Source organism: Xiphophorus couchianus, chromosome 7 (genome assembly GCF_001444195.1).
Source record: "Xiphophorus couchianus chromosome 7, X_couchianus-1.0, whole genome shotgun sequence".
NCBI classification, from domain to species: domain Eukaryota; kingdom Metazoa; phylum Chordata; class Actinopteri; order Cyprinodontiformes; family Poeciliidae; genus Xiphophorus; species Xiphophorus couchianus.
In genome coordinates this window covers 3,571,368-3,595,119 of record NC_040234.1, presented here as the reverse complement: position 1 = coordinate 3,595,119, position 23,752 = coordinate 3,571,368, and the positions used below count along the sequence as shown (strand labels likewise).

Below are 23,752 nucleotides of genomic sequence, written 5' to 3'. Positions count from 1 at the left end.
CTATTGTATTCATCCATGTTCAACTTAATCATTATCAAAACACTCAATCATTATAAATCAAAACACAAGATTGCTTTATTTCCTTCAGGCTTTCATGCACCTTTTTCTGTGTGTACCTGGATAGATCTCAAACCTCATACCAGTTTTCTTGACACCCCCTCCTTGAGATCGGACGGTGCATCGCAGAAAACACAAAGTCCGAGGTCAAAAGAGGTCAAGTCCATCACCGCAATCAGCAGTCAAGATGTCCTGTTCGTAGCAGGCAACCGGAGATGATGATGGTGTCCAGGTATCCACAACCTCATACTCCGTCAGATTGGACGGCGGAGAAATCCAGCACTCGGCGTCCAACTGTGGAGGAAGTGGAGATCCTGCTGATCCGGGAGGGCTAATGTCCTCCAGGGAAAATTGCAGAAGCGAAGACAGATCCATCTCAGAGTCTGGCAGTGTCGGTGGGTTGTCACAGAATCCCTCCAACTCAGTCAGCAGATCCTGAAAATCCATATCGGTTGAAGGCGGATCCGGTGAAGGAGATGACACGAAGAGGGTGTCTTCTGTCTGGCATGCTTGGTGAGATGAACTGAGAATCTCAGTTTGGGTACCTTTTCTGTGAGTCGCACTGCTGGTTTGGCATCCGACATCGATAAACATATCCGGCGACACGGGACACGCTGGTGGAAGGTACTCGCCCACTGCCACAACTCGTCCATCGAGAAGGTGTAGAGTTGGCAGGCATTGTCGAGTAAGCTGGTGCTCCCATAATTTCTGGATCACGGGCAGCAGGAGTCCCGTGTGCATTGGAGATGTTATAAGGTCGTCGTCTTCTTGGCCAAAGGCAGAGGTCCACACTATTTTGTGCACCCGTTCCAGGGATCGAGATGTGGAGGCCGCTATGTAAGGCAAATCTCCTTGCCCTGTGGCGCAGAGAATTGCCGTTACATCGGTGATACGGCTGCTCACGCAACGGTGACACCAGCGGGAGGACGATGCAACCCATATGAATCCATAGGACTCTGCGGCAATCCCACATCCCACACAGCAGGTTGGTGCCTGAGAAGAAACAGCAACCTAGGTAACTTCACGATTAGGGGTTTCGGATTAACAATAACACAACAAATATGCAAAAGCGAAAGCGGAGAGTGTAGCTGGTTTAAGCTCGTGTGCCTGCTTGGGCTGCCAGCCAGGGAGAATTAATCACAGGAACCGGAATGTCATGATCTGGAGCTGGTTCGCCCCTATCATAGACATGAGCGGAATCATGGAATATTGCAGCATAGGTCATCATCCATACAACGATGGCTAGGTCTGAGGTTTCCTGAAGCCAGTAGAGGACCACCAAGATCCCCCAAACCGTTGCCCAGAGAGCCAGAACTATCCACTTTTGCAGCCATATGCGCCTGCCCCGACCTTTGATGGACAAGGCTTGGCGCGCTAAGTAGACGAGGATAGATACTGCGAAGAGCCCTTCTAGAATAGCTGTGAGGATCTTAAGTGGGGCGGTTCGAGTGGCTTGACGACCCCCAACGACCAACTCCAGTATCAGGGCTGTGGTGTCGGTGACGAGCCATAGGCAGACCACAACGCCCCTGCGCCAGTTGATGCGGGTACGGCCCATCAGGTAACAAGCAAAAAGGGATGAAGCTAACCCCCATTTCTGGAGGATGATGGGTCGTAGGATAAGCTTGACATATCCTTGTAGCGCAACGAAGATCCTCATAGGATGTCCCCTGGGCCAGGAACCAGTGTGGCAGTAGAGTACCCAGGCCAGGGTAACCCCTAAGTGCTCAAGGGTACTCACTTGAATTGGAGCAAAAAGTGAGTTGGGGTTTGATGTGTTGGTTGAAGAGTTAGATTCCATGATGTCCGATGGTGGTTCGTTTGGTTCCGGTGCTGTCGGCAACTGCAGCGAGGATTGAATGGCTCGCAGGCACACGGCAGCTCTCTTTTATGCAGAAGCAGGCTCCTCCTTCGGGGGGAGGGGTTGGTACCCCCTCTTTTCGCAATGACATAGTGCTTTCAGCCACACCTCCAAGACAATTTTGCCAACGATTAAAGCCACGGCCACGCCCAGTAGGCCCAAGATGTATGGCCACAGCAGGCTCAGAGCATCTAGCAGCCACTGTCCGACGATGTGGAGGCCTCCCTCTACAACGTTAGCAACGCCTTCCACGACGTCGGTAAGGGTGGTCACGATAGCTGAGCCCAAAGTCTCGAACCAATAACATTCATGTTGGTCAGATCCTTTTCCACATTTTTCCCAAATTTCCTTAGAGATTTGGCAGGTGAGATTGGAATACAAAAGGTTAGGCCCAACCCAATCAAACCCTGGGTCTGTGTGCCCATCACACAGATTCTTGCGGAAAGCATGTCCTTCGGCGATGGCCACCAGGGGATTTGGGATGAACGGAACTGGGAGACCCAGAATGCTCTTGCGCTTCTGGAGATGGTATCCCAGAATTGCATCGGTGCAGGTCTTTCCGCTCACTATAGCCCTCCGCCAAGTACCATTGATTTTGCGCCAAGTAACTTCAGAAGAGTGAGTGTCATACTCATCGGCATAATGTTGGTTGCAGTAGCTTTCCCAACCTTGGACCTCGTGGCAGGGTCTTCTGGCCAAACTGATGACACATTCAAAGACATGTCGTGTGTTGTTTTTACAAGTCATGCGCCAGGGTCTCGGGTTGACGTAGTTTTCAGGTCTCCAAAAAATTCCAGGCCAAATCGCGCGGTCCTTAGAATAAACTGTGGCGAGGTACTGGTACTTGATCCAATAATTGGTGGATTCACTGAGACATGGTATAACCCAGGCTTGAAGTTCTTCCTGTTGGAGTCCCCACCATTCCCAATCGCAATCTCGATAATAATCCTCATAGCAGGCTTGTAGAGCCCATTTAGCGGTAGGAAAGGTGTCGGGATCGGGGCAGTGATACTTCCATACGGAAAATAAAGTATGGCGTTCTTGTAAGAGGTCACATCGCGGTGAAGATAGGGTTTTCCTCCAATAAGTATCGTTGAGGCTGTCAAAGATCCTCTTGGCGACACACTTATCAATCTTTGCAAAATCATCCTTAGGAGCGTTCAGAAGATCCTCAGGAGTTGGAAGGCGTTGGGTACGCAAGTTGGCAATGTGTAGCTCCTGTAACCCAGCAGGAGAGCGAACCGCTCCCTCTGGGAAGTCTCCCACAAAGAACGTTTGGTCCGTTGCTATATATGTCCATGGGAATGTGTTATTCAGCCAAACTTCAATTTCTGTACGTACTGTGCGTACAGAGTGCCATAAATCCGTCCAGTATTCTTCTACAGCTGTTACAATGTAATTTTGGCCCCTGCATTTGACGAACTTATTCCAGAGGCAGGCATTCAACCACCTAAAGTGGTGCCTATTACAATGTTGTTGGTCAGATTGGTACATAAACCGTGTAGGACCTTGCCGAATCAGGAAGGCCGTAATATTAGCTAAACTGTTGTTGGGGGGGGGCCTCGTGACCCAGTCGCGAAAGTCGTTTCGGGAGGTTCTGTTGATCCGCTCTCGCTCTGTGATGTTGGCATCTTCTCTGCAATTTAGGTGATAGTCTCCCCAAAACTCCCCTCGTGGGAGCCAGGTTCGACAGCCTGAGGACCTGTGCGGGGCCGGGTATATAACTTCGGTATCCCAGTATCCCTGTTCCGGTAAAAGTAGTAGCGACCGACAGGCCATATTGCAATGCCATTGTGGAAAGCCTCGATCCGGATGAATCCAGTTGCATCTCACGGTCCGTCGCTCCTTGCGCTGTAGAACCCGTATCCAGCAGAGCGCTCCGGTCTCGAGGAAGTCATAGGCGTAGATCTCCCAGGTCCGATTCAGGAGGTCGTCTAGGGAGGAGTCGTTCACTTTGTAGGCTCGGCTTTCCACATACTTTTTGCCGTTGTCTTTGGCGAATAATCCGGTTCGATTCTGGGCAGAAGTTTCGTTGTCCCATGGCACAAAAATAGCCGTGGTGCTTGTATTCCAGCAGTTGAAAGTGGCGTACTTGGAATGTCCATAAGTGACCTTTGTATGCGTAAGGTACCACGGTCCAACTCCGATAAAGTAGAAGACCGTAGCGAGAATAGCAGCAGCAAATAGCAAAGCAAGAAGCGTCAGCAGCCCTTTCAGGCAAAGGGATTTTCCTGTTATCGTAGTCGTTTTCCGTAGCAGAGGTTCGCTAGAGGTGTCCGAGTCGTCGTCAGTGTCAGTAGAGCTGTCCGAATCCGATGTTGAGTCCAGACAACCCTGGTCTGTAGGCTTGCGCCTCATGCCGATAGCATCCATTCTGGCCAGATTAGTGATTCTCTGGGATCCGGTGTATCAGGCTTTGTGCAAATTTTTCTTAAAGCCTTGATACGGCCTTGGTTAGCAGGGTCCTTCGCAACGCGTCTGGTGGCTCTTCTGTGTTGCAAGGCTGTAAATATAGGAGAGGGGTAGGGTAAGTCGGGCTCCAACCCCCTCCACACCCACTTCCAGTGGAACACCCTCCAATAGTGCGGCCGAGGAAACGGGCCTTGGGCGGTGCCGTTTTTCAACGCCTGGTCATACCAAGATTCGTGATTGTACCCTATTGGGGCGGGTACTGAGATGTAGGTGTACAAAGGTTGCCCATGTAAAGTTAGTCTGGTGCGGTACCCCCAGGTTGACGGGGTAGAAATCCTCTGGTGTGGCGGATTGGGGTAGACCCTGTCTATTTCCAATTTCAATGGAAGCCTGGTGTTATTAAATATATAACATTCTGGATTCATTTCCCTCTTTACTATGGTTTTTGCCATACTTGGTGATGTGGTCCAAATAATCATGTCATTAAGTGAAATTTCACAATACAGTCCTTGCAGTGGTTCAAGGTAATGGGGACCCCACCTTATCCGTAGTTCGATCCCCTGTACCCTGTGATACACTGTATTAAAAGTCCATGGCAGAGATCTTGGGCTCATAGGTGAAATTGATGCATAATGGACCGTGTTATTGGACCCTCGTCCTTGCCAAGCAGGCGGTGCGGTGGGGATGAATAAATGTGGCTTCGTTGGAGGGGGTGACGTGTACTCTTCACTTTCCCCCACCTGTTTGGTGTTCTGAAAATCAGTGGGTCGAAGATATATGAGGTACTTGAGAAAATATGCTTCGGTGAGCGGATTGGAAGGAGTGAAATCTTCTCTTGGCATATCCAGGAGAATAGAGGTAGTAGGGAGTCTCAGGAACGGACCTTTATCTGATAGTCCCGACGAGACTCCAGCTCCTACTTTGAACATTTTAGTTACAAAAACCTTTGTACCTGTCCGTCTTGTGGGTTTTGACTGACGTTGGGACTTGACGACTCGTTTTCCCCCTTCCGGTTTATCCGTTAGTCTTGGTTCTTCTTCCTCCATGGAAATGCTGAAGCGAGCTTCTGCCAGGCGTGGGTCTTGGGTTTCTTCTGAGGAGGCTCCGGTTCGGTGTAGGACACGGTGGCGTAATTCTGCTCGTCTGGCACCACTTTGATGGCTGCTCCGACGGAGTAGATTCCTTTAAAGGGGACGGTGATCATGCGCACTGACAGCTGAATCTGGCAGGAGGTGCTAGGATCGGAGGGCGTACCCGCTCTGTGGGCCACGCCTCCCGGGTGTTGCAACACTCCATCCCGAAACTGGGACTCCGCTGTTATCCAGTACAGGCAAGACTTTTCCTTAGGTCTTACCGCATTGCTGCCCCACCCGTCCACCTCAGTGGTGTAGTAATACATATCTGAGCAGCGTACCCCATCTTCCCTTGGCACGTCCGGTAAATCCACCACAGGAATTGTGCAGTCATTGATGACTTCCAAAATCAAATGTGCCCATGTGGTCAGCTCCCAGGGGCCTGTCCAACCTCCATTAACAGCTTGGTCCCTGGTGTCATCTGGGAGTGCACTTAGCCCCTCAGCTGATGGTTGGTACGCGTGAGGACGATGTACCCGGAAGATCACAGGGGAGTGGCTGGTGTTCAATGGTGGAAATGACAGGGATGTTCCGGCAGCTTCATACGGCCAGGCAGCATGAACAGAATCCCACAGGACATCATGGGGCCCTTCTTCTCTCCTCCACACCCATGGATCCGCTTCTTCTGGGGTGTTTGGGGGAGCTGAAGGTCCTGGTAATATTATTGGTATGGGGCTCCCGTGATTTGGTTGTACTTGGTCATATGTTCTGTAATATCGCAGCGAGCTGTAAAACCTCGTCACCTGCCATCCCTCAGCCTGACCTGTCAAAGTCAGTTCTCCTCTCCCCAGCTGGTCTTCGCAAGTAGAACAGTGATGGAGATCGTCCCCATCCCAGACGCAATAACAGCTTTTTGGTTCTTCATTCTGCCAGCTCCATTGGGTCTCCAACTGAAGTCGGGGCAGGTAACCTACCCGGCAGTTCCCACAGATGGTGTTGTTCAAAACCGTAACCGGAGAGACGCGGAGATGTTGTAGTATCTCTGCGGTGGCTCCTTGTTTCCTGGGTTTTTCACGGCCCGGTCCCTCCCAGGTGATGGGGAGTGGGTTGTTTACTAAACAAACCGGACAGCGACTTTTAGCTCTTGCCCATATCAGCATCTCTCGCTCCTCCGACAGGACTCCCTTTTTAGCCCAATCCAATTTCTTCAGGGCTCGTCCTGCCCAAATCCCTGAAGGTGTTCTTCTAATTATAACCACCCCTTTCACGGTGGCCAGTCCGATATAGGGTGGAATGGTACATGATTCACTGGCCATTTCACCGGCTTCTGTTTCACTTTAGTCAGGAACTGGCTTGAGCTGCTCAACTCCTTGAATCCCTTTTCTTTTCAGCAATACTGTGTTCCTATCCAGTACTTGCTTGACGATGTCAGTGGTCTCAAACTTGGGTTTTACTGCTGCATTTACAGGTTGCTCCCTTGCTTTGACCCACACGCGCTGTCCCTCTCGGAATGGCACTCTGGGCGTCAGCTTCTCCTTTTTGTCGCTGGAGCTCCGCCCCACTTCCTTCGTGGTGAACGGCCGTTGGTTGAGCTCCATTGCAGGGGCGGGCCTCTCGGCTCTGCTTCTGTCGTTCAGGGCCTGCCCTATTTCCACCGCCTGTGTGCTCCAACTGTTGGTGTTAGCATTTTTAGCTATCCAGCTTTTTACTAACCCTATGGCTCGTTCCACCACTCCGTTAGCTTGTGGGGTATAGGGTGGAGAGTAAACTCGCATTACTCCAAACTTCTGGCACCATTGGTCAACCTGTGAATTACGGAAATGAGTCCCATTATCCGTGCGCAGCTCTTTCGGGATTCCCAGGGCACTGCATACTTGTTCCAGCATGCCGACAACACTATTGCCGTTTGCTTTCCTGGCTGCTTTTGTAGTTACAAACCCCGACATAGAATCCACCAGCACTAAGAGGTACTTCTCACCTCTTCTTCCTGTTATCCCCATGGGGCCTGCAACATCCATGCAGACTGAACCCCAGGGGACCGTGCTTTTGATGGATAACCCCTCCATCCGCTGCCCTCGGCGACCTGCGTTGTATTGTCCACATACCTCACAGTCCCTTAGCACGCGTTGGACTTGTTTCACTGGGATCCAAAGATCCTGCTCCTCCAGTTCCTTACGGGTAGGTCGTACGCCTGCATGTCCAAGGGCCTCATGCACGCTCCGCACGACCTCAACCACGTACTCTTCTGGGACCTCCCGTCCTCTGGGAGTGCTGTCCCACTTCTCGGTACCGACAAAGACGATCTTTCTTTGCTGGACATAACAGTCCACTTCATCATTCCCACGCCAATGAGCTCCCTCATGCGTGTGTGCTTTTTGATGCTCAACATCTATTTCCAGTTGTAGTTTTAGCTCAGCAATCTTTTTCCACAAGTCTCTGTGTGCCACTGGCTTGCCCTTCGCTGTCTCGAAACCATTTTCTTCCCAAATGGCCAAGTCTTCTCTAAGGGCTTGAGCGCAGTAGTAGCTGTCGGTTACTAACCTGGCATTCTTGATTTTCCTTTTCACCAGCTCCAGCAATCCTTCCAGTACGGCCGTTACTTCTCCGGCTTGAGCACTACCGGGAGCTTTTCCTTTCTGACGGCATTTTTCCTTGCCGTCCTGCTTCAGAATAAATCCCCAGTATGCCAACTGGTCGGACCCCTTTCTGGATCCATCGGTGTAGATTGTCCATTCCGGTTGTTTTGGCTTCTCAGATGTCTCTGGCGGTTTCTTCTTACTGGTGGGTTGTGCTGGCCCAATCTCAAGCTCCGGGTCCAGCAGGATGTCTTCCCATCTTCCCCACCGTGTGTTAGTTGCTTTAGTACTTTCCACGGTACCTTTTCTTAGATACTTATGAACTTGGCTCTGTGTGATGACTTTAACTGGTTGTCCTTGTGCTAGATCCTTCAGCACACCCCAGTAACGAGCTAACACCGCTAGCTCTTTCTCCTCCTGCGGATATTTCCTCTCAACAGAAGTCAGGGTGTAACTCCACAGGGTAACCAAGCCTCCATTTTCATTACTCACTTTGATCATGGCATCGTCATTTTCACAGCTGATTTCTGCCACCAGTCTTTCTGACAAACTTCTTGGCTCCAGTCTCACAGCTGCTTGAATGGCTTTTCTCAAGTCTTCCAGGTTCTGTTGATTCGCTGCTGTCCAAACCCAGGGTCTTTTTCCGTCCTTTTCGTCCTCCTCACTCTTTCTCAGGCATTTGTACAAAGGCTTGGCATACTTCTGATAATTGGGTACGTGGTCCCGGACGTAGTTGCATAGTCCTAATATTTTCTGTAAGTCATTCTCTGACTGAGGTGGTTGAATGTTCGTCAGCTTTTCTCTGTACCCGTCTGAGAGTCCCAAGTCCGACGTGACTTGGAAACCCAGATAATTCACTTGGAACTGTCCAAATTGACATTTCTTGAGGTTTAGCTTCAAGCCTGCCTTGGTGAGGTTTTCTACCACTTTTTGTAGTCTTTGTAGGTGTTCTTCTTCTGTGTCATCAGCAATAAAGACATCATCAATGTACACAGTTGCACCTACGTCCCCCAGTACTTCCATCACTGCTGACTGGAACACGTTTGGGGAGTTCTTGTATCCCTGGGGTAACCTTTGCCACACATAGCTCTTACCTTTGTGGGTGAACGCAGTTTTACCTTGCGATTGTCTGGCGAGGCGTAGAGAGAAAAATCCATTTGCTAGGTCGATGCATGACTTGAACTTCTTGACTCGAAGAGTTTTCAGCGCTCCTTAGGGATTGATTAGACTGGCTCGGTTTGCTATTGTTCTCCGATTCAGGGCCTTGAAGTTGATAACTGGTCTCCAACCCCCTCCAGCCGATTCAGGTTTCTTCACCGCCTGGATGGGGCTGTTGGTGATCGGGTTGAGCTCCTCTCTGATGATTTCCAGGGCGCTCAGCTCCTTCACTATCTTGTCCATCTCCTCGACTGCTCCCGGATTCAGCGGGTACTGCCGAACAGGTGGATGAACCCCACCTTCGATGTGATGAACAACCTTTGGACCCAAATCCCCACAATCGTTCTTGAACCGTGCCACTTGCGCTGTAACGATGATCTCACGCAGCTTCTCTTTCCCAGCCGGGGAGAAGTCACTCTCTGCGATCTTCTGTTCTGTCACCGTCGGTATGTCAATCGGTTTGTACCAGTCCTGCTGCCCGGATCCGGTTTGGGTCGGGCCGACTTTCACCAACCTTGCTTTCAAGCTCGTCAGCCTTCGCTCTAGTCGGCGATGTGTGCCTTTCTTTTTACTGAGTTCATCTAAGTCTTTTACTGTGAGTAGATTGTAAGGACCTTTCACCCACACTACTCCTTTCCATGTCCCGTATGGCATTTCTTCTATTTTTCCATTAGCAAACTGAACCTTCAGGTGTCCTGCTGTTTCTAGGTCTTTGCGGGTCATAGACACCTCTGCTCCGGTGTCCACCAGGTAGGGTACTCCCTCCACTTTGGCGTAGATTTCGTCCCCTTCCCAGTAGGCATTTTCTAAAATGACCCGCGACCTGGACGCCATTACTTTGGTGACCCTCCGGCCCCGGCTTTACGGGACTCACGGAGGGCCGTCCTTTGTTCTGGGCTCAATTTCCTCGGGTCTCTTTGAAGGCCGAAAGTCTCTGCAGAACCTCGGCATATTCTTTGTATTTGCGCACCCCACTGGCGAGAGGGTTCACCAGGATCCCTTCGATGCCCGCTTCCAATGTAGCTGTCTTCACCAGGCTGTCATATTTCTCGGAGGGGCTGTAGACCATCCGCAGCTCACCAATCGTCCATCTTTCAAGGAGTTCAGCGAACCATTCCAGCCATTCTCTGATCTCCGATTTCTTGGTTACCTTTACCGGGCATTTAACAACTCCTAGTCGGTGACCATGTTTAAGCTGTGTGCAAAAGTATATCCGAGTCTGCACCAGGTACTTCATTAAGTTCCGTGCCATGTCCTCTTTGATGGTGTAGTGAGATTCAAAGAAAACCCTCCTAATTACCTCAATCCAGGAATCCAATCCATCACCGAGTAATATCAACGATACAGGCAATTGTGATAATGTGGATTGGGAAAGATGGGATTGATGACTCTCTCCATCCCGGCTGATGTTGCTTGCCTCTTGTCCCTTTGCTGGCTCTTGCAGGGGATCCAGTTCCCCCCTTTCTTCTTCATTCATAGTTGTCTTTGTCTTCGAGTTGCCTATCCCCCAAAGCCTCTCTTTGCGCTCTTGAGTAGGGATGGGTCCAGGCTGTGTTGGCTACTGGCTTCACTGTCTGGATACTATCACTTATCCTCAGTAGAAGCTTTCCCTCACCTGCATGCTATACAGTTACTGCAAGGGTTGTGACTGACGGCCTTATCAGTCACCGTTAACTCTGTTCCCTCAGAGTTAACCATCCAAGTGAGCTATTCAGAATCACACTTCTGTTTTTACTGACTTGGTTTATTAGGGCCCGCCTACTTGGCTCCGCCCCACGTTGGGCGCCATGTCCGTTATCCTGCAATAGCTAGCCCCGCCCACTTCATCACAACCCTCCGGGGCTGACTACTGACCAGTTCTCTGTCTAACAGGTCCGGAAAATCTCTAAGACCTGGGTATTACCCTAAAAGAGATCTATAAGAGATAATCTATTTAAACTGGTGTCGAAAGCGATTCGTCTAGCTCTAACTACCTCCAATCCAGAAGTTACGACCCTTTTCAGTTAAGAAACAGTCAGCTGAGTAGCCCTCACAGCTGCGTAATTCCAATAACCACTCCTGTTAACGGTAGCTCGCTTTCTAAAATATAACTTGCTCTTGGAACCGGCTAGATTAAATTTAGTGACTTGGATGTAAGTCCCTGGGTCATTATTTTACTCTCGCCAAAGGAAATTATGAAGCCTCCTCTTTACTAGAACCATGTACCTTAGTTTTACCTTTATTAAAAGAACTAAAAAATGATTAAATGACTCAATTAATTCCAATGTCCACCAACCTCATTAGAATTTTAGAGTAAGAATTTATTAAGCAAGCTTAAGCAGGGATATGTGACATACAAATCAATAATCAATTGTATACAAGTCAAGAGCAATGTAATAAGATCAACATGTATAATCATACCCTCCTGTCTCTTTCCCTAACCTATGTCACAGATTCTGAGATAGCTTTTTAGGAAGCGAGTTCAACTCATACCCAGTTGGTGGTGGATCTTTAGCAACAGGAACGTCCGAAAACCTTGGTCTGAATCTTTGTCCTTTGTGTGGAAAATCCTCTTTAGAATAGAAGCAAAGTAGAGAGGGTTCAATTGTTTTGAAAACCCAACTCTTTTATCCCTACGGGACCTTTGTCCTTTCTCCAAGTCTGTTGCAATGTTTGGGTTGAGGCAAGACCGACGATCGAATCAGAAACCCGGGTTGGACGATTGGAACTTGTCTCCCTTTGGCGGCACGAAGCTTCAGCTTTTCCCGTGGCTTCAGGGTGTGGTCTGCTGTTGTTTCCTTGATCTGCTTCTTCGTGTTAGCTCTACTTCGGTGCCGCAGACAAAGAACAAGAACTTCTCCTTTTCCGTCTGCTTATATACAGTTCTCTGCCATATATGTGTATGGGGAGTGTTAGTTTACGTGGTTTCGGCCCCTCCTGTCTGCTGGCTGGGATGGAAAGTACCGTCCTTTCCTCAGCGTTGTTCTTAGCCAACCATACCGCCCCACCCATCCTGTGCATCTGGCCATCTGTTCAGAACTGCTTGCGACAGCAGGAACTCACAAGTTCCCCTTCTGCTTTTTCCCTTTTTCTTTTCAACATTAAAACCTATGTGCTTTCCTCTGATTAACTTTTAAACACAGTCAAATATTAAAAACTATGTGCTGATTTCCATTAAGCATTAATCATAAGCATTAATCACCTCTTTCACTTATTATAAATCATCAAACCTTAATCATTTCATTGTTGTCATGTTATTACAGATCATGATTCGTACACTTCAGAATCATTCAGTGAATCATTCAGTGATTACTTACATACAGTCATTTTACCTATTGTATTCATCCATGTTCAACTTAATCATTATCAAAACACTCAATCATTATAAATCAAAACACAAGATTGCTTTATTTCCTTCAGGCTTTCATGCACCTTTTTCTGTGTGTACCTGGATAGATCTCAAACCTCATACCAGTTTTCTTGACAGTCCAAACTTTTGGTCTGTACTGTATATCACATTTTTATAACAACTGACGATAGCATATTTATTTATTGTGCTATAAAATGGCTCTATGTGCCTGGAAATTTCATCATACCGCCCCTTTAAGGTTAAAGTTTGAACAGATTTGGTTAGTTAAGGATTCTGGCCTGTTTGGTTTACACAAATAATACGTAAGAATGTTGGCCAAAAACGTCTCTTCAGGAATACCTCTGTGTTTCCACCACTGTACGTCACATGTCAGAGACTTTCTGGACGGCTCACAGTTTTAGCACAGAGAGAGAAAAACACTTGCTCAATAAAAATATTGTGAGACCTCAGGCAAAGATGTTCTGAAAACCCTTCCAGTCACTGAGTGGAAGAGAGAAAAAACAACAGAGCAGCCAGTTATTGAACCGTTTCTGTTCGAGAACATTCAAAGTGAGTGATATTCAGAATCCGCATGTTAGAACAAGATCTGCTCTGAGCTCAGCGGGACGTTGATAGACAGACAGGCGGTAAATGTAGAGGGGGAGGAATCTGGACAAATGAAGCTAGTGACAAGAAGAGATAAAAAGAAGAAGGAGAAAAAAAAAAAGAGGCAGAGAAGTTGTCCTCCTCATGTGAAAGCAGCCAGTGTGTTTGGAGGGCCATGCAGGAAAAGAGGGAGAGGAATGGGGGATGTTTGAAGCCATAGTGAACAGAGACGGCCTTCATGGTTCAGCTGGTGAGAGGGGTGCCCTCTGCTCCAGACTGAATGTAAGGGCTCACATACACCCCCCCCACACACACACACACACACACGTCTCCCAGTGGGATCATCCTGTCAGACCTTGAGCTCCTCCACTCAGAACCTCCAGGACTGACACCTGCTCCACATTTACACACTGAGGGACGGTTCCAGGGTGGAGACAGAGGAACCCACCCCAAACGACTTTTAGAAGTTTGTTTTTTTTCTCACTTTTAATTAAGTTATTATTACATGAATTTAGCATAAATGCTGAGTTCTGTTTTTAGACATCCAGGAGTCCTGGGAGGGTTTCTTTGCAGGAGTCTGTTTCTGGTCACAAACTTGTCCATTTTGCATTGGCTATCTGTGCTAGCCGTGCTAGTTATGCTAGCTTGAGGAGCAAAGCAGCTTGTAAATTTAACCGTCAGCCAATCAGAAAGATGAGCATGATAAATAACATTTGAATATTGCTGAAGTTATATTTCATAGCAGTGACTGAAAAACTAATTTGATCATTTTGACAAAATATATATAGTTAAAGAAATTGTGATTAAAAAGTTTATCACAGTCAATATTTTCATTTTTGCTTTCTTTTTTTCCTTCATCTTCTCTCCAAATTTTCTGAGGCCCATTCCTACAGTGAAACGGTTTAGATGGAAGCCAGTTTAAGTGTTATAATTGGCCTAGTCAAATTCCAGACCAAAGAGCGTGCCGTGGTGGCGTAGTGGTTAGCGTGACCCATATTTGGAGGCCTTGAGTCGTCGACGCGGCCGGCGCGGGTTCAACTCCCGGATCCAGCGACATTTGCCCCATGTCTTCTCTCCTTCCCTGTTTCCTGTCAGCCTACTGTGATATAAGGGACACTAGAGCCCACAAAAAGACCCCTGGAGGGGTAAAAAAAAAAAAATTCCAGACCAAAATGAAATTGAGAATATCTGGTGAAGTCTGAAAATTGACATTCAAAGACGCTCTCCTTCTGTTATGGGGAAGTTTGAGAAACTTTACAAAACCACAAAAAATACAAGAACATAAATACATGCCACACTTTTCAGATTTGTAATTGTAAAAAATTTGGGAAAAAATTTATCTCCCCCCCCAATCTGGAATTATGCCGTATCGCAACAAAACACATTAAACTTTGTGATGCTATTGTGACAAAATCTGAAAAATGTAAAATACTGAACGAGTCGATGACGCAAAATGGACTAAAACCTATACAAGCATAAAACGGATGCAGACTTCCTGTGTCCTACCGTTCCTTGAAGGCCTTCTCGGCCATCTCACGGGCGGCTCTGCGGACCTCCTCTGGAACAGCGTCCTTCTCAGCCTGGGACACCTGGTACACTTTGTGTCCAGCATCTAAGCGATAAGGCCCGCCTTTACCTCCCAGCCCTGCAGTGTCTCTGCCACCTGAGGAAAAAGAAAAACATTTTTACTGGACACAGTTTGTGTTGCATCCTGTATTTTAAATAAAGGAAAAACATTGGGAGTAAGATAAAATTTGTACACGGTCAACGTATAGTAAGGATAACTTGTTACCGGTGCCTCCGGCCCACTGGTTTCCCCCGACGTGAGGAGCGTTGCTGGCGTCTATCTTGCCGTGTTTTGGTGCAGAAACGTCCAAACCGCTGTCCCTCTGAATCGTGATCTGAAACAAAAACGAAACTAGATTTTTCTCCCACTGGACGAAGTACTTCTAAAACGAAGCATCAACAAAAATCGCTCCAGATGGCTTTCAGACTGAATTTTACGAGGGACAAATAATTGAGCCTTTTACTTTTCCGAGCTCACAATATCACTCTGCACTCTCCACTTCCCCAAATGATATGTAATTGACCACACAGTGAACGCAATACTGAGGTCTGGGCAGGAGAGATGCAGCGGGCTCCGTCTCTTTCTCTGCAGGAGAGCAATGGAGTGGAAAAAGTGGATCCACACGGAGCTTAACGATACATTTTTTTGGTCGATTTCTCCATCAGACCCAAAGTCAGCATTCTGGCTCGGACTGTGCGCCGAGGCAGCCAGACTCTGAGGGTCGCCTGTGGCTCAGCTGCATTCTTACAAACGGAAGGAATCTTTGAAGGATGGAGTTGTTCTGAAAACGTGGATGGCTCTGACCCAGATGTTTCTATCCATTGGCTGCGTTTCTGTTAGAAACGTGTGCAAAACTTTGCCGATATTCCGCTAATGTCGAAAAAACAAAATTTTGCAGCTTCTGTTAGACAAGAAACTAAATTAATATCACATGTGAATAAGATTGTTCATGTGATAAGTCATTAAAAAACATGCTGCGCCGTCATCCTCCTACCACTTCCTGTTGTCTTATTCGTCTTTTCTGCCAGTAGTAACATCCAGTTGTTGATCATGTGACTTGTCAGATGTGAAAGAAGCGTTTCCATTGCAGTTTTGTAAAATGCATATATTTCAATATGGTTGAAAGAGTTTTCTTGAAATTGGCTTTTTTCCATCAAGCTAAATTATTTCCAAAATGTAATTAATTTTATGGATAATGGAAACGCAGCTACTGATTCTGTAGTTTTTAATTCATGTATGAAGAGATACAAAGAGTCTGCGTTTCCATTGACCATAAAATTGCGCAAATTGGAATTATGAAAATAAATTTGCTTAAAGGAAACATGGCAATTTTGGATAAAACTCCCGTTTTTTGATTTAAAAAATTTTGATTAGATGAGATGGTCTGTCGGCCATATCAAAAATTGTGTATTTCGCAAAAGTGCAAAAGAAACTTTTTATTGCATCACACGGGCAACCGGATGTTGCCAGAAGAAGAAAAGACGAAGGCAGGTTGATGTTGATGCAGTGTGTTTTTTAACGACTTATTGCGTGAATAAACTTATTCCCGTGTGATTTTAACTGTGTTGTATTTGACGGAAACACCACAATTGCGAAATTGTGTTCTTGTGACATTAGCAGTATATTGATAAAGTTGTGCACATTTGTAATGGAAACCCAGCGAAATTGATCCAGATTTATCCAGCAGCAGTTCAGCCCAGAGAAGCTCAGAGCTCCGATCCAATGCTGCCGAGTCAGCAGGGATCTCCATAATTAGCTTAGATTAGAGGAGTCAGTCTGATGCACATAGTCTCATCTCAGATTAGAACACGTTAACCTGAACTGAACGGCACTGACAAAGGCTTTTACAGGTTAATGAAGAAAAGTATTTGGCTACATCTGTCAGAGTGTCCGAGCAAAAAATGATTTTGGAGAAACACAAATTGATGTGTTATAAAAAGGATCCATCCATTCTATTTTAAAAAAATCAATAATTTAAAACCGACTCTTAGTGCCGACACTAAGAAGTATCAGAAACTGAAGAGAGTGTCGCAAGAACACATTTTTATTTTTTCTGAAACTGAAAATAAGATGAAATGCGACAGAACCGTCAGCAGACGATTTGAAAACAATCGGATAAGAGCGTGGTGGTGTCTTCCCTCTCTCTCACAATCCACTTTCCTGTCAATCTACTGTGAAATAAAAGCCACTAAAGCCAAAAAAAAAATATTGATTTTGAGGGGGTTGAAAGGTCGGAGTTGGGCTGTTCAGACTGAGATGAAAAACCCAAATGGATGTCATATTAGGGCAAAAAAAGCAGATTTGTGTCTCTTTTGCTTGCCGTGTGAACGGAGCCATCGATAAGTCGTGATTTAAAAAGAAAAAACTGCAACATACTTTTTTTTTGATGCATCAAGAAAAATCCTTCCATCTGTTCTGGAAATGGTATTTGACAGCAAAGTAGCAGCACTCGGCTTACCTGGCTCTCGACTTTGTGCTTGGATAAGAAAAACTTTTACTTTTTGCTCTTAAAAGCACCAGAAGAAGAAGGACTTGGTCTCTAATGTCACATAAGTGTCTGAACAGAAAGGGTTTCTGTGTAGCAACAGAGCCCTCCCTTACTCCAGTATTAGTAACAATCAACAGGAAGTGTGTGTGCAGGCAGATGAATCAGTGTTAGGCTCAGTAACCAGAGAGAAGTTGGTTTCATAGCTCTGCGGTTAGGTAAAGGGTCAGGGGTCTGAGCCTCTGGCATAAACGTGCTTTAAATGTTCGGCTGCTCCGGGTTCACATGTTCTGAGCGACTCTTTGTGAATGTGGCGTGAGCCGCCCACCCCAACCCAGGCCAAAGATAGAACCACCACGGTCCGGTCCAGCATCGGCCGGTTCCTGAAACCCCTACGTCCGTAAAAACCCATCAATCACGGGGAGGAGGGGACTGAGCCAGCAGGATTTCCTCTACGTCATCTTGTTCCAGTAATCCACACTTGTCTTCATACTTTACATAGACCTGACAGAATAACACACGACTGTTTCATGAAGCTGGTAGTGGATTCCATTCGGGGCTTGTCAAAGAAAGGAGGCGATGAATACCTGATGACTCCTGGGTTATAAAAACGAGTGATGCTTTAAAACGAGTCCTTTTAGAGACTTCAAGTTTCAAGTCTGGATGTAAGACTGAAGCACCAACACTTCAGGGTGGTGAGAAACGATGTGTACCACTGGAATGCTAATGTACAGATCTGAAAAAAAGGACCAAGTTCTAACAATTATGGGTGTCAAAAGTATGGACACGACTGTTTTAAAAGTTTCCCTTTGTCATCAAGTTCTTTTTGCATCGTACTATTCTGATTTAGCTGTAAAAATCCCTAATCAAATAATTTTATTCTCTTGATCTGTGTCTTACATAATGTGATGTCGCTACATCAACAAAAGATCTGAAGATGCAGTTTGAACAGTTTTTATTTGCGTCAACTGAAAACATGTAACTGCTGGGTAGTTACCAAAGTGTCCGTTTGGTTCCTACAGACAACATGAGATCTTTTCTCACAAGACTTCGGGAGAAGTCTTTCTTTGAAAGGAAATGCTTCTGTGTTTCAGCCTTACTCCTAAGCCCAGAAATATGTGGAATCAACAGAGTTGTATCAAATAGAACACAACTTGTACTTTAAGGAAGTCTTTTAAACGAGGGTTAACATCGGATTGGCCAGCATCCATGACCAGTTCCTGAGTTTTTTAAAAACAATTTAATCAGTTTTCAATTTTCAGCTGAATGGCACAGGTTATTTGTCATAAATGTTTGGAAATAATTTATCATGGTCTTAATTTTGAAGTGTCAAAAACCTAGAATTTTAACAGGGGTGTGCATGATGTTGTGTTATTGCATAATCATGTCCATGCATTGAACAGAAAGTATTGAGTTAAAAGAACAATTTATTCTACTGTATAGCTTAAATATTTTCTTCAGACATTCATTTTTGAAATGTGATACATTTCCTTTATTCTCTATTCGCGCTTAATTAGTCTCTCTATTCTCTTTGTGTTATGGGAGGATGTGAAATTAAGATTCATGTTTGTTTTTTTTTTAATAAGAAAACATTTCCAAAAATGTAATTATAGTTTCAAAATGGAAAAGTGAAAAACAACATTTAAGTGTGCAATATCTTTTTACATGACTATTAAATTCATCTTTTTGGTTATGATTATTGTTATAATTACAGTCTAATGTGTCAATTATGATACAAAACAGTTAAAAAAACAAAGTGATATTTAAAATAGTACAGACTTATTGAATGCTTGTTAATATCATCCAATAAACAACTCTATTTAAAAAAAATAACAAATTATTACTGTGTAATTATTGTGTCAGCCGTGAACTCAGAGATTTCAGGTCACTTCAGATTAGTGATTTTCAACAAAGTGAATGTGTAAGACTTCTGATAGGATGACGTAAACCAGCCTGTCATCAATCAGGCTGTTGATAAAGGATCCATCTGTAAATAAAAGGCTAACATTGACAGCTAGCACAAAGAAAGAGAAGTAAATCCGAATTAGAAAGGTGAATGGATCTTGGATGTGTGGTGCTGAGAGGAAAATCTCCTTTTTATGGCTGTGGGAATCAATGTCAGATTCCTCCCTCACATCTTTCTTTCCTTCAAACACCGAGGCGCCCTCTCTCTCTCCTCTCAGGTCCACGCCTGGTCTTGTAGGATTAATAGCCTCATAAATTTCTGATTCTGTCTTTCAACGCCTAAAAACCAAGAGCCACCTTGTGTGTGTGTGTGTATGTGTGTGTGTGTGTGTGTGTGTGTGTGTGTGTGTGTGTGTGTGTGTGTGTGTGTGCAACCAAGCACATATTAGTTCACTCCTGAGTGCTTTATGTGACTATATTTATATATGGCCCAATGTGTGTGTGTTAGCATAAATCATGTCGCTACATGAATGTTTAAACATGTAGCAGTGGTTAAACGTACAGCAGGGTGTGATTCAGACAGAGACCTTGCCTGTGAAATTGTACAATAAGACATGTTTTTCTATCAGAAGCTCAATGAAGAAAACAATCTTTAGTAAAACTTTGTCCTAAAGTCTCTTGACTTTACTCACACAGAGAACAGAACTAGCTAGTATTGCTATAGTTGACTGCTGGCAATACTGGCTTCCAACTGTAGTTAAGACCTTAACACAACTAAACATTTGTAGAAGGAGGGATTTATTTCACCTTACAGCCCAGTAGAACTATGACCATAACAACTAAAAACTAAACCAAACAATATTTAACTAATTATAGCTAATAAACTCATTAAAACTGATTTAGACAACAAGGCACAACAAAATAAAACTAAACTATAATGAAAAACCCAAAACTATTATAACCCTGGTACCAACTCAGAGTGGGCTGACTTGGCTCTACTCAGTTATAAGGATTACTTAACGATTAAGTGTTTTTTTCCATCTTATTGCAATTGTACTAATCTATTTGCACTAGAAAATATTGACAAAATACTTGGTGAGATTTGGGTTTTTGCAATGTATATGGAATAACGGGATGTTATAACAGCCACAAAAAAGAGCATTTGAATGTACAAATGAGTCCACTCAGCAATACTGCAGGGAAGTTATCAAAGTATTAATGTAAGTAACAGTTTTATTGTTTTTAATGTTTCAGATGTTGCCTGTTGAGATTAAAACTATTCAGGCCAGCAGGCAGAGATGTTACTAATGTCTCAGTTGATTTCCTGTAATCCACACTTTAAGGTGCTACATGAAGGTGTTGCAGTTTGCTTTTGAAAACAAACAAAAAAAATCATAAAAACAATGTAGAATGACCAGAAATGTCAAAGGAAGCTGATCACTCATATTCCTTTAAAGGGCAGTATTATGTGCATATTATTTTATAACTCAAATATGTAACTATGTTCCCTTTGGTTGTTATAAAAATGCTCAATGTATCAAATATGACTTGAAAGAAATTTGACGTTTTGACTTAACGCTTTGAAATTGGGGCTGTCTCTTTAAGTAACTACTGCTCTTTCTGAAGCTCCTCCTCCAGGAAGTCATCACAACATGGCTCCTCTATAAACCCTTTGACAATCTTTTTACCAGCGTTTCACTGAGAAATAGCTACTATAATGAGCTCAGCTGATGTGTAATTATATTGGGTGTTTGCTAATTGCTGCTGGCTAGTCTGAAGGAGCTGAGTGGAGGAAGTTGCGGGGGAGTTGAGTTCTGTAATATAGAAGCTTGCAAAGCTCCTCCTTGAAAAGTCCAAGGAGGAGCTCCATCCTCGAAGGCGGGGATGGTCCACCCAGGTGTTTTGAATAGCTGATTGGTTACCATGGGAGTTTAAAGGATTTCTAAAAATGAAATGAATGAAAAAATGCTCTAGTTAAGTTTTGGTGAGGAAATGACATTATAACATGATGCAAAGCAAGAAAAAAAAAGTCAATTTTCTGTAATACTGCCCGTTTAAGGCATGTCAAACATGTTGCTAAGTTGAAGTTGTTTATATGTTTTTGACAAAATAATTACGACTGGTGTACAATTCTGCAGGTCTTTACATAAACTGAAACATATTCACACTGAAAGAAAATGTACAACCCAAAGACCATTTTACTCATCATTCAGACTCTTAGTTTGAGTCAGTATTCTTTAATACAGCACATCTGCATTGAAATGTATTATCTGTACTGTTAACATCTCCAGAGAAAACTTTTGGAAAATGTTTAAAAATACAAAAATGAGTGAGTCAAATATTGGAGAGATTAGAAGTGGAGATACTGTCCGTGAGAGATGCCGATTACACAATGATCTACCCATATTTGAAGAAGGTGCTGAGCCCTGCGGGATCCAGCATGTGTATGCGTGATAACCTGCTGTAGTATGAGACAGTAGTCAGGGAAGAAAAATGGTGGCGTGTGGCCAACAACGCCAGCAAAAAGTAAACAGAAATCACTGAAATAGAGGCAGAAAAAAAAAAAAAAAAACATATTGTGCAGTTAATTGGCAGGCTGACTGGCTGGCTTGTTTTGACTGTCAGTACGGGAAGCTGGAAGCCTGCAGGGAACCACAAGTGAATACATGAACTGTGTGCAGATATGATGGCTGTCTGAGATGGATGCATTTGTTTACCAAAGGCGTTGTGGATGTTACCGAACTGAACAGTAGGAAGATCCTAAACAGTGTATCATTCCACTAATAATCTATGTGAATTATGTTGATTTTTTTTTTTTACAGTTTTTTCTTAAACAAGACTAATTAAAACTGAAAGAGTTTCCTTAATATTGTTGAAGAAGTACTAGTTCCGTTGGCTGATTATTGGGGCCTGTCAAAGCAACGCAGAGGAGATGTTGCACAGGGAACTAGGTCAAAATTACCTGGTAAGATTTGGTGTTTTTGCAGTGTGAGGTTTTTGCACATTCAGTCATTTTGATCTAAAGCTTTTAATTGGAACAACAGTCAACCAATACCAATAAAAGGACATCTGTTCCTCTTTTCCTGCTTAATGTACAGGGGGAAAAACGCCCGAGTGTCGACTGTCGCGATGACCTAAAACAAGGCGTGTGGTAAATATTGCACAAATGGGTCATCCTGAACAGACTTGACATATGCAAACAGATGGAGAATGTTTGAGGTGTGTAGTACAGTGGAAGCTCTGTTGATGCAGAAAGCAAACGCTAACACAGGCAGAGTGTGACCTGCAAGGCGACTGCAGAGGAATCCCGACCAGCAGGAGGCCCAGGTGTTCAGCTGCAGCACAACATTTCTATTAAGGTCTATAATTTGCGTTCAAGGCAGTTTTTAAAGATTTTTCTTGGACACTGACTGTTGGGAACAATGAAACAAATGCTTGATCCATCAGTTGAATCCTTTCAAACCGTGTTTGCTCTTTTTTTCCCCCTTTCTTCCACGAAACTAAGATCTGCAGATACACTATCAGGACTCATCTGTTTGCGTCCGCATGTGGGCTCCTCAACAATGCCGTCTTAGTGCAAAAGGTCAAACCGTTCTGACCTGTTGCATCAAAATGACAATGACCCCTCTTTCACGCTCACCCATGCCAGAAAAAAGAAAAAAACAGTCTATGAATTTTGTAATTGGAAAACATTCCACTGCTTATTAAATCAGGAATGTTCAGATGAATAAAAAATATCCTGCAAGAGCAAGAAAAGATCCTGAATGGGAAAGAGACATCAAGACTATAGCAGCACAGCGCCGCCCCTCAGTGGTGCCGAGAGGTACTGCACCCTCCATGTGGTCTCATACCTGAATAGGTCTGCCGTCCTCTGAGCCGATCATGTTCCTCCACTCCATTAGAGAGCGCTGCAGGGCGTCCAGGCCTGTTTCCCACAGCCGGACGTAGCCCCCCATGTCCACGGTGACCACGCCTCCGGAACCCAAAGCGGCCAGCAGCACGTCGCAGTCTGAGACCTTCGACAACCAGTTGGTGTACGGCGACACGGTCATCGACCTGCCAATCACAAGACAGGGCTTTCCTCAAGATGTCAGTCAGGTCAGGATGTATGAAATAGATCTGTTCGAAAAATATCACGAGGAACGTTTTACTGGATTTATTTGACTTACACACTGCAAAAACGCAAAATCTCACCAAGTAAATTTGGTCTGGTTTTAAAATATCTTAGTGAACTAGAAACAAGGCAAAACTAACTTATACATTTCAGAAAGAAATAGGAGCATGTTTTAAGTCAATATTCCCTTGACTTATAAAAAGGAAAAAAGAATTAGTCCTACATTATTTAATTTAAATTCCCATGTTATAAATCAAATAATCTGCCAGTGGAACTAGTGCTTTTTCATCAATATTAAGGAATTCAACATGCTCCTATATTTTGTAAGTTAGTTTTGTTTAATTTCAAGTGTACCAAGATATTTGGACTAGAACTAGACCAAAATTACTTGGTAAATTTTTGTGTTTTTTGCAGTGCATTGTCATGTAGCAGTATTCTTCCCCATGATTGTAGATGTTATTATCAAACTTTATTTAAAAAATAAATTTGTTGAAATCTCCTGTTATATTGTGATTTTCTGATTGAATTCTGACTGAATTTTAGTTTTCCATTAGTTGTGCTACAATAATCCAAACAAACAGAACTAAAGGCTAGAAATACATCCATGTAA

The 23,752-nt window shown here is 44.6% G+C and overlaps 1 protein-coding gene across 1 annotated transcript in view; it reads right to left on the bottom strand.

Annotated features, from left to right (window-relative positions):
• The window catches only part of vwa8 (von Willebrand factor A domain containing 8), an 85,165-nt gene that overhangs the window by 14,539 nt on the left and 46,874 nt on the right, over window positions 1–23,752 (bottom strand). The window contains exons 37-39 of the mRNA XM_028022070.1: window positions 22,880–23,084; window positions 14,864–14,972; window positions 14,578–14,734 (exon numbers count right to left, since the gene is read on the bottom strand). Of these exons, the coding sequence (XP_027877871.1) occupies window positions 14,578–14,734; window positions 14,864–14,972; window positions 22,880–23,084 (471 nt within the window). The remainder of the gene's footprint in view (window positions 1–14,577; window positions 14,735–14,863; window positions 14,973–22,879; window positions 23,085–23,752) is intronic.